Source organism: Eleutherodactylus coqui, chromosome 2 (genome assembly GCF_035609145.1).
Source record: "Eleutherodactylus coqui strain aEleCoq1 chromosome 2, aEleCoq1.hap1, whole genome shotgun sequence".
Classification (NCBI taxonomy): domain Eukaryota; kingdom Metazoa; phylum Chordata; class Amphibia; order Anura; family Eleutherodactylidae; genus Eleutherodactylus; species Eleutherodactylus coqui.
The window spans coordinates 336,376,319-336,387,710 of record NC_089838.1 but is presented as its reverse complement, the minus strand read 5'-3'; the positions used below and the strand labels follow the sequence as shown (position 1 = coordinate 336,387,710).

The window sequence follows — 11,392 nt, the reverse complement described above, 5'->3', positions numbered from 1 at the left end:
TTTAAGCCCTTCCCGACAATTCGTCCCGCAATCGCCGGCAGCCCATTGCTTTCAATGGAGCCGGCTGTATTGAGCATCAAGCTCGGACGAGTATGCTCGCTCATCTCTATTGGTAACCTATACCTAAATGCAAGCAGGGAGAGACCTGTCAATCTATATGATGTGGGTGGTAAGAGGCTGGCAGGACTCCACGACCATGACTCCAAGTATCGTTTCATGTTAAAACAGCACTTCAAAATAGGACATACACCCCTCCAATGTATGTTCCTGTCCTAGGTTTATGCTCTCTCTGAATCTCATGCCAGGTTCACTTTAAGGTCTCTTCATTATGGTAATTAGACAAATAAATTGCAGAATGAAGTCATTATTCCATTGTTTCAGCTATGAGAAAAACTCATCTAACCGAATGTGAAGTTAAAAAACAATGCATTTCTCATCAAAAGAGGAATCTTAATTAAAATATATCCCTAAAAAGCTATATATTAGAGATGAGCGAGCATACTCGTCCGAGCTTGATACTCGTTCGAGTATTAGGGTGTTCGAGATGCTCGTTACTCGTAACGAGTACCACGCGATGTTCGGGTCACTTTCATTTTCTTCCCTGAGAAAGTTGCGCGCTTTTCTGGCCAATAGAAAGACAGGGAAGGCATTACAGCTTCCCCCTGCGACGTTCAAGCCCTATACCACCCCCCTGCTGTGAGTGGCTGGCGAGATTAGGTGTCACCCGAGTATTAAAATCTGCCCCTCCCGCGGCTCGCCACAGATGCGTTCTGACATAGAGGAGGGAAAGTGGTGTTGATGCCGGAGCTGCTATGAATTGTCGGGAAGGGCTTAAATATATAAGCCCTTCCCTGCAATTCATCCAGAAAAGTGTTAAAATAAAATATATATATATATATATGCTCACCTGCTCCCGGCAGCCGGAGTTCCGCGCAGCCGGCCTGCAGTGGGTGTGAAGGGGGTGTGAGTCAGACCTGCCCCCTGATTGGCTCAGCGCTTCGGGCGATTTTCGGGCACCGATCACGCGATTTGCGGATGCGCATCCGTCATGCGATCCGCAAATCGCACGAAAAAACGCCCGTCTGACTAAGGGTGCCTACCCACTAGCGTTTTTTTTCCCTGCGAAATTCGCAGCATTTTTTTCTCTGCAGTGGTCTATGGGACTTGTAATGTTAAAATCGATTTTGAGCGATCGCGATTTTAACATTACAAGTCCCATAGACCCCTGCAGAGAAAACAATGCTGCGAATTTCGCAGGGAAAAAAAACGCTAGTGGGTAGGCACCCTAAGGCCTTAGGCCATAGAAATCGCAGATTGCACCTATGTGCGATCTGCGATTTCTGTTCTCTTCTCTATATGCGCTCAACGGGGCCAGCGGCGGCAGCAGTGCCGACCCCATTGAGAACATATAGAAGACAAATCATTCTTCTCTGCCACAGCTGTAACAGCTGTGGCAGAGAAGAACGATGTTTGCCCATTGAATTCAATGGAGCCAGCAACACAGCCGGCTCCATTGAAAGCAATGGGCTGCCGGCGATCGCAGGATGAATTGTCGGGAAGGGCTTATATATTTATAAAGCCCTTTCTCTACGAAGGGCTTTAAATCCCCGCCTCCAGAAACACACGTGCCTTCAGCCAATCACAGCTAATGACAATGATGTCATTGAATGGCTGTGATTGGCTGTGTTTCTGGAGGCGGGGATTTCAAGCCCTGGGTCCAGAAAGCAATGCTCTGCCGGGAACCAGGAAGGAGCGACAGCCTGCAGCAGCGCCGCAGAACGTCAGAAGAAGTGAGTAATGATTTTTATTCTTTGCTCCACTGTATTGCCGGCGTATAAGGTGACAGTTGGGGGGTCGTCTTATACGCCCCGTCGCCTTATACGCCGGTATATATTTTTATTGTAACACATTTCTGGATGAATTGCAGGGAAGGGCTGATATATTTAAGCCCTTCCCGACAATTCATTCCCGCGCACGCCGGCAGCCCATTGCTTTCAGTGGAACCTGCTGTATTGCTGGCTCCATTGAATTCAATGGGCAAACATCGTTCTTCTCTGCCACAGCTGTTACAGCTATGGCAGAGGAGAACGATCTTTACGCTGACAGTGCGGGGGGGGGGGGCACTCTTGCCGCTATTGTGGCTTAATAGTGGGACCTGTGAACTTGAGATGCAGCCCAACATGTAGCCCCTCGCCTGCCCTATCCGTTGCTGTGTCGTTCCCATCACTTTGTTGAATTGCCCAGATTTTCACAAACGAAAACCTTAGCGAGCATCGGCGATATACAAAAATGCTCGGGTCGCCCATTGACTTCAATGGGGTTCGTTACTCGAAACGAACCCTCGAGCATTGCGAAAATTTCGTCCCGAGTAACGAGCACCCGAGCATTTTGGTGCTCGCTCAGCTCTACTATATATATCTCAACAGGGACCTACACATTTTGGCAAAAAACTAAGCCTTGGTCATGTGAAAACCTTAGATAGATAATTTATCAGATCACACACTTATAAAGTGTTTCCTGTACGGCTTTCCTAATGTCTTTATTTCTCAGACTGTATACAATAGGATTGACCAGAGGAGTAAGCACAGTATATAGCAGTGATAGGATTTTACTCATGGTAAGAGTTAGGCCTTTTGTTGGGACAACATAAACACAGAATATAGTCCAGTAGAATATGGAGACCACAATGAGGTGGGAGCTGCAGGTGGAGAAGGCTTTATGTCTACCAGTACTGGATGGGATCCTTAAGACTGTTAGAACAATATAAGTATAAGACATTACAATGATTGAAGTTGGAATGAGGATGATTGGAACACCCATAACATAAATCTCCAAGTGGATAATAAAGGTGTCAGAGCAGGAAAGATCTAGTAGGGGGACGATGTCACAGAATAAATGGTCAATGATATTTGGTCCACAAAAATTTAGCTTTGCTGTTTTTATGATGTAAATCAAAATAATAGAAAATCCAAACAACCAACAGATTATGGCCAATATCACACAATGTCCACTTGTCATTATGGTAGAGTATCGTAGGGGGTTACAGATGGCCACATATCTGTCATAAGACATCACAGCGAGAAGGAAACACTCAAATGCTTCTGGAGCACATAAAAAATAAAACTGAGTGATGCAATTAATCAAAGTAATGGTGCCCCCATTATTCAGTAGGATGTGGAGCAAGTTGGGGACAATATCTGTGATGACCAAGATGTCACTGATGGACAGTTGTGCGATGAAGAAGTACATTGGGGTGTGGAGGGTCTTGCTGGTGGACACCAGAGTGATGATCAGGAGGTTCCCACATATTGTCCCAAAGTAAATCACAAAGAAAAGACAAAACAGGGAAATCCTAAAACATTGGCTGATTTGAAATCCTAAGAGGAAAAACTCAGTGAATGCAGTCTGATTGCTTTCCTGTAAGTAGGACAGATAGCAGTTGTACTAATGTAAGCCAAAAAGAGAAACTTAAAATAACTAGATATTTATGTCCTTGACCAATATCGTACTATCTATTGCTAAATATTCTGTAATATGCTTATTCTTTTATATGTAACAAATTATGAAGCAATTGCCCCCCTAAAAATTATCAATATGAAGAAATTACATATTCTGCACAATTTTGTGTTACTGTGCAAAAGTTTTAGGCAACATAAGAATTTATTTTCAAAAATAGAAGGTATCTGAATCCAATTTTCTTTTCTGTAGCAGGACAAATACACCAAACATCCAGCCAATGTCACCAATCCGTTAGGGACTACCCCATAGTGTTTTTACATTCTGCTTTAGTGGGCTTGTATGCCCAGGGATGTAAAAGCATGTTGTCTCTGAGGATGTGGAAATGAGAGCTCCATGCTGTCAGTCCCTGGAGGTAGCTGACAATCTGGAGCTGCCATCGGGGGCCAGGAACCCCCCCCCCCCCACACACACACACACACACCTGTCACTCTACCGCATTAAAGTAAACATAAAGTTAAAGAAATTCAATATTCAGCTGCCCTAATGGATCGGCGTACTCACCCCCATCCTATGCGATGTCCCACAGTGATCTGGTCCTCCAGGACCTGACGCTGGCCTTCTGCAAATGCACACCAGACGTCATTACAGCAGCAGTATGCTTCGAAGCTGGGAGGCCTGGGAAATTTGAAATCTCTTGGCTCTCGGCTACTGAAGGTACCTGGGAGGCAGGAGATTTTACTGGGGACTACAGTGACCGATTCCCAGGTCGGAAAAAAGTTTTAAAAAGTTAAAGTTTCAGCTGCCTTCATGGATCGGATCTATGAGGGCAGCTGAAAATACTCACCCCTGTCCTCCATGATGTTCTGCGGCGGTCTGGACCTGCACATGGTTTGATGTGGTGCATATGTGTAAAAGGCCAGAGAGCCCGGCAAAATTAAAATCTCCCTGCACCCAGCTGTCAGAAATAGCCAGGTGCGAGAAGAAAAGTTAAAGTATTCCTAATGAGAGATGAAATCAAATACCTAAGGTGCCTGGATTTGTCCCCGATCGGATCTTTATCCGCAGACCCTTCTCAGCTTCAGTGCATGTGCCCGTCAGCAAAATGAGGGGCGCATGTGTAAAATTCAAGAATTGTCCGGTAAATTTAAAATCTCCCTGCTCCTGGCTACCAAAGGTAGCCGAGAGCCTAGTAATGTCATGGGGGCCGCGGTATAATGAGTAATGGAAATCACGTAAAAGTTAAAAAAAAGTTGAGGTTTCATCTCCCCTCACCAATGCGATCGGTAAGAAGAAATGAAACTTCTTACCAGAGACATCCACATTTGAACGCTGATGCGATCATCCTTCATGGACCCTTCTGGCTTCTGCACATGTGCCCACCGGCAAAATGTCAGAAACATGCGTAGAAGCCGGGGAGACCTGGAAATTTAAAATCTCCTTGCTCCTGGCAACTAAAAGTAGCCAAGAGCCGGGAGCAGTGACCGATGGCCTCATTATATTAAGGGGTGTCGTTTTTAAAATGCAGTAATTTCTGAGGGTATCTATCATTCTGACACCGATGAGCCTTTGCAATCTTGGCTTGGTGTAGAAAAACAAAGTGTTCCTCAAAATGTTGAAAATCAATGTTAAATTTGTACGTCTCCTAAGTAGTTAGAAAAAACTAACGTTTTTCTAAAGTGCATCCAGAATAAAGTAAATAGATGGAAATATATATCTGAGCAAACATGTGTACAGTATGTTTGCACATATTTAAGATATTTTCCAATTTTGGTGCTTTTAATAAATCTGCACAAATTCTATCAGTCTATTTTTACCACCTAAATGAAGTACAATATGTGTCGAAAAAACAAAGTCAGAATCACTTGGACATGCAAAACTCCGACTCAGTTATTATATGTTAAAGTGACTTATTAGATTTTCAAAATTTGGCCTGGTGATAAAGGAGCAAACAGGCTTGGTCACTAAGGGGTTAAGAACTATCTTCAGTGTAAAGAATAGCAAGGAGCCCTGTAAGTGATGATATGGCCCACACAAAGCCCTGATCTCAATGCCATCCAGTCTGTCTGGGATCAGATGATGAGATGGAATGATTAGTGCTAGCCGAACGTCCACAAAAGATCTGTGCTTAGTTCTCCAAGATGTTTGGAATCACCTACCTGCTGAGATCCTTATATATCTAATATTGATGGGATTTTCATTTCTCTTTTGTTCAATCATTTGCATTTTGTTAATTGACAAAAATAAACCATTAGCACTTCTTTTTTTAAAGCATTCTTATGCTGCAGCGTTGTTTCCACTCCTGCCTAAAACATTTGAACAGTACTGTATACATTGGCTAGAAAATATAACACTGACCTACAATATTGTAGAAAAATCAGTCCATGTCAATGATTCAACTTTTTCTTTTGAAAACCCAGTTTTACAATATTCACTTAATAATAAGAAAACATTTGGCCATGAGTCTTAGAAGTCTCCAGTACTTCTCGTTACACAGAGGCTACTAACCGCACTTACATCAGATAATTCCTTCTTGATTGCCATGTTCTGTATTAATTTTTATGAATTCCAATTAGTTTTTGAAAAAATATCCCAGAAGAGATGAAAAAGCCTCCCAGTCATGTTGTGCGGTCAGAAGCGTGACTATGAAGCCTAATGAGATGAAGGCTGGATGTTTATATACTAGATACGAGCTAACACAAGCGTTTGGAGATTTGATGTCATCGTCTCAGGAGTCCTCTTTGTTTAAGGCTATTAAATAATATAAATATACAACTATAATTAACAGCTTATTTGAAGAACAGGCAAATCAATAAATTAGTTTCAAAATTTGTGTAATTAACATGTAAGATGTAGCATAGATTAGGAGGATTAAAGACACAAGTCAAATGTTATGTGAGGCCTCATGTCCACGGGGAAAATCAGGCCTGCTACGGATTCTACATGGAGAATCTGCAGCGGGTCCCTCCTGCCCCGCGGACATGAGAGCTGAAAATAGGAATTTAAAAGAATTTACCCATCCGTAGCGGGCGGGGAAAGTCTTCTTTTCCTCACGGCTGGATCTTCTTTTTCGGCCGGCAGATAAACTCGTCACGGCTGCGGCACGTCACCGACGTGCCGCGCGCATGCGCCGGGCACATCCGCCGAGCCGAAGCAAGAAAGATGCGGCCGTGAGAAAGAGAAGACCTTCCCGGTCCGCTCCGGATGGGTAAATTCTTTTAAATTCCTATTTTAGGTCTCCCGCGGATCCGGACGACTTCCATAGGCTTCAATAGAAGCCCGCGGGAGCCGTCCCCGCGGGAGACCCGCATGAAAATGGAGCATGGTCCAGATTTTTTCATGCTCCATTTTAAAAAAAATCCCTTTTATTGACCATCCGCGGGTATTTATCTACCCCGCGGGTGGTCAATGCATCCCTATGGGGTGCAGATCCGCGGGCAGGAGAAGAGTTAAAATCTGCTGCGGATTTTAATTCTTATTTTGCCTGTGGACATGAGCCCTAAGTGATTTTTTTTTTCAATTTCCGATTGTTATTATTAATCATTTACAATTAATAATTTATTTTACACAGTAGCATATTATGCTGGGCTGAAAGAAGACAATATCCAACTAATTCAACCTGTTTCCACCCCCCACCCCCCTTGTTGATCCAGAGGAAGGCAAGCCAATTCCAATGAGGCAGAAGCCAATTTAGTGCATTTGGTAGAAAAAATTCCTTCCTGACTTCATAAAGGCAGTCAGAACATTCCCTGGATCAACTTTAAAGTTCTTACCTGACAGAGGTTCTCCTCTGAAGAGGGGTGGTCAGAAACGTGTGTCAGGGATCTAGTCTCCACATGTGGACCTCTGGGGAGCCTTATACTATTAATAGGTATTTCAAATGCTTTGCATTATCTGTGACATGCACTTTACTCTTTCCTGGAGATGCGTTGATGGCTATTGCCCTGGACATATCTAGTAGTATACATCTATCTGGATTTGCAATATCAGGATTTTTTTTTGCTTTAACATTAGAGATGAGCGAGCACCAAAATGCTCGGGTGCTCGTTGCTCGAGTCGAACTTTCAGTGATGCTCGAGAGTTCGTTTCGAGTAACGAACCCCATTGAAGTCAATGGGCGACTTAAGCATTTTTGTATATGACTGGTGCTCCGCTAAGGTTTTCATTTGTGAAAATCTTAGCAAATTACCAAAGTCATGTAAAAAACACAGAAATGGATTGGGCAGGTGAGGAGCAACATGCAGGGCTGCATTTCGGGCTCTGAGGTCTCACTATTAAGCCACAATAGTGGCAAGAGTGAGACCCCACCCCCCCGCACTGTCAGCATAAAGATCATTCTCCTCTGCCACAGCTGTAACAGCTGTGGCAAAGAAGAACGATGTTAGCCCATTGAATTCAATGGAGCCGGCAATACAGCCGGCTCCATTGAAAGCAATGGGCTGCCGGCGAGCGCGGGATGAATTTTCGGGAAGGGCTTAAAAATATAAGCCCTTACCTGAAAATCATCCTAAAATGTGTAAAAAAAAAAAAAAAAAATTATACTACTCACCTTTCCGCTGCAGCCGGAGTTCAGCCGCGTCTGCCGGCAGTTCTCCTGAACTGCTTTCTGTAGTATTCAGCAGCCGGGGATTTAAAATCCGCGCCTGCTGAATGAGCTGCCTCTGATTGGTCACAGCCTCACCAATCAGAGGCAGCTCTCACTCACCCATTCATGAATTCATGAATGGGTGAGTGAGTGCTGCCTCTGATTGGCTCAGTGCAGGGACCAATCAGGGGCAGCTCTCAGCTGAATGACAGACGTGGCTGAACTCCGGCTGCAGCGGAAAGGTGAGAATACATTTTTTTTTTATTTATACACATTTTAGGATGATTTTCAGGTAAGGGCTTATATTTTTAAGCCCTTCCCGAAAATTTATCCCGCGCTCGCCGGCAGCCCATTGCTTTCAATGGAGCCGGCTGTATTGCTGGCTCCATTGAATTCAATGGTCAGTGCTCGTTTAATCGAGACAAGTACCGCGTGGTGCTTGTCTCGAGTAACGAGCATTTCGAGCACCCTAATACTCGAACGAGCATCAAGCTCGGACGAGTATGCTCGCTCATCTCTATTTAACATGTTTTTATACTTATATGTGTGCTTCTGTGTTTTTCTTTTTTGTATGACTTTTCTATGTTTAATAAACATATTTGTATATGTCTGGCACTGCAGTTTGTTTTTCTTCTGTTTGATTATATATATGGGGGACTTTGTGCTATATGTATGGGTTTTATGAACTAGATATTATCTACTCCAAACATATGATTTATGATGCCCTGTGGTTTTTGTTAAACTGTTCCTTATAGGGGGCGGAGCCTGACCACTGACCAAGATGGCTGCCTGAGCCCGGAGCTCCGTCAGCACGGCGCCCACCAGAGTCTCTAACTATCTCCTATAAGCGCGGACATGAGAGGGGGCACAAAGGAGAGGAGCGGAGAACAGCTGAGCACTCCCCGCTCAGCCAAAAACCTGATAGGAATGCAGAAATACCTTAAGGAGCACGGCTCCCGGTCTCCACACCCTGCGTCCAAGATGGCCCCGGCCCGCGGAGCTGCTGCATCTCACAGTAAGGAGGGGGAAGAGGGAGCTTCATCAGAGGAGGAAGATGAGGAAGTGATTTCAATGGGATTCATGAAAGAGCTTATCATGAATGCCCTTCACCCAGTCATTGCAGATCTGGCTGAGATCAAAGATGACATTAAGCAGATGGGGCGCAGAATTGAGGAGCTGGAGACAACTTCTGCATCTGTTACTTCTCATTCTCTGGTAATAGCCCAAGTACCCGGAGACCAGCATAACCACCTTAACCGGGCACTTACACTCCAGGAAGATTTAAAAAATTGCAACCGCCGTATCAAGATCCGTATCATAAATCTCCCAGAGTTCTGGGCCTCTGAATCCCTAACTAAGGTGGCTACTGAAATTTTTGAAAGCTTACTGGGGGCAGACAGAGTGGCCTCTATAACAGTGGAACGCATTCACAGAGCGCTCAGACCCCCCCTCCCCTTGCAGCCACAGATCCCCCTAGGGACATCATCTGCACGTTGTTGTCCTACCAGGACTCCTCCGCCATTTTAAAAGCAACTAGAACCTGCAGAAACCTTAAATACGGCGACCAGTCTATCCAAATATACCAAGATCTCTCCCCCTCCACCCTGACTAAAAGACGGCTCCTACGTCCACTTCTAGAAGCCCTCAGGGCAAGGGACATCAGATACATGTGGCTCTTTCCCTTTGGGATAGGTATCACTTATAAGGGACGCAGGCTCACTATCCGATTCCCAGAAGACCTCCGCAACAGCTGGGAACATCTGGAGCTTGACCCCATTGAACTCCCATGCTGGCTCCTTCTACCAGAGTTCCCCAAACTGCCGAAACTACCCCCGCCAGAGGTCTGGCAACAAGCTGGAAACCTAAAATCTCCAAGAGGAAAGAAAAAGAAGCCTAAAGATCCCTCTAACAACATGGACACCTGATGGGACTGCCCCTCACCTTTTTCTCTCTCTCGGACCCACACTGGACTAGCTTCTCTCGGACTTTTGTCACCTGAGTCCCCGGGAGCTTTGCTCCAGATTTCCAGGGTCACCTTTTACGGTCCTATCCCCCTGACCGCTTGTTCATCCTAAAGTTCCAGGATTACTGATGGTGTCTGCAGAAGCCCGTAGCTGATCTCCATATGTGCCGTTACTTATTGCCGTATGACAGACCGCATTGTTTGAGGTCTTAGCTTATTCCGTTATAATAATGAAAAAAAGAAAAAAAGTTTTTTCTACCTCAATATATATATATATGCTTAGATAAATGCATACTGTTTTGGAAGACTCGGTGGGCGCCTGTTTGTACAGGCTGTTTTGATAGTTGACTGCCCTTCGTTAACTCGAGGCCCAGTCAACTCGCCCCCACCTGAGAGTGGGCCCACGATTTCCGGGCTTGCCCTCTAGCAATTACTGTGTCTCTGACCGGTTGTTTTTGTCTGTTACTGTCTTGTACTCTCTCTTACCTGCTGTGTACTACCCACCCTCCTCTTCACAGATCCACTCCTTTCTCCTGCGAGGCCCAATACTCCGACGAGGAGGGCAGGGTCCTGTTCGTAAGGGGAACCTTCAACAACAACAAAATCCCCCTAGCCAATCTCTACGCACCAAATACTGACCAAGTACCCTGGCTGATTAGGCAGTTAGAGGTCCTCAGACATTTTGCCAGTGGCCAGATTCTACTGGGCGGCGATTTTAACCTCACTATGTGCCCCTTAATTGACTCATCAGTGGGGAAATCCCAGACCTCCCAAAGGAAACTAAAAAGGCTTCTCCATGCACTCTCGGAGATGGGTTTGGTCGACACCTGGAGACCCCTAAACCCCTCTTCAAGGGACTACACCTTCTACTCCCCTGTCCACTCCTCCTTCCAACACCTCGACTACATCTTCGCCTCCTCCTCCCTTTTACTCTCCACAGTGAAATCCTATATCGGACCTATCAGCATTTCGGATCATGCCCCCGTCCACACCAATCTTTCCATACCTAATACCCCGCCTCGGGAATGGCGCTGGAGACTTAATCCCTCCCTTCTTGACCTAGAAACTGACAGAGTGCATCTCGCCAAGCAGATAGAGGGATTTTTCCTACTCAACAATATAGAGGGCTCGCCGGTTCCCATTGTCTGGGAAGCTCGTAGCGAAATTGGTGAACCCAGAACAGACGGGCTTTGTTAAAGGGAGAGAGGGTAAGGACAATTGTCTGAAATTACTTCACGCAGCAAGATACGCCCAATCCTGCAAGGTTCCACTGGTTCTGGTTGGAACCGACGCCGAAAAGGCGTTCGATCGCGTCAATTGGCTATATATGGAATCCGTCCTCCTACACTACAATATCCCCCCAAATTTGTCTCAGCAATCTTGTTGTT

At 45.2% G+C, this 11,392-nt stretch overlaps 1 protein-coding gene across 1 annotated transcript; it reads right to left on the bottom strand.

Moving 5' to 3' along the window:
• Positions 1-2,490: 2,490 nt before the first annotated feature.
• LOC136610409 (olfactory receptor 1500-like) lies at positions 2,491-4,808 on the bottom strand. Its single transcript, XM_066589639.1, has 2 exons — positions 4,767-4,808; positions 2,491-3,417 (listed from the first exon to the last, which is right to left on the bottom strand). Exons 1-2 carry the CDS (start codon positions 4,806-4,808, stop codon positions 2,491-2,493), a joined length of 969 nt encoding a protein of 322 aa, XP_066445736.1.
• Between the last annotated feature and the right edge of the window lie 6,584 nt (positions 4,809-11,392).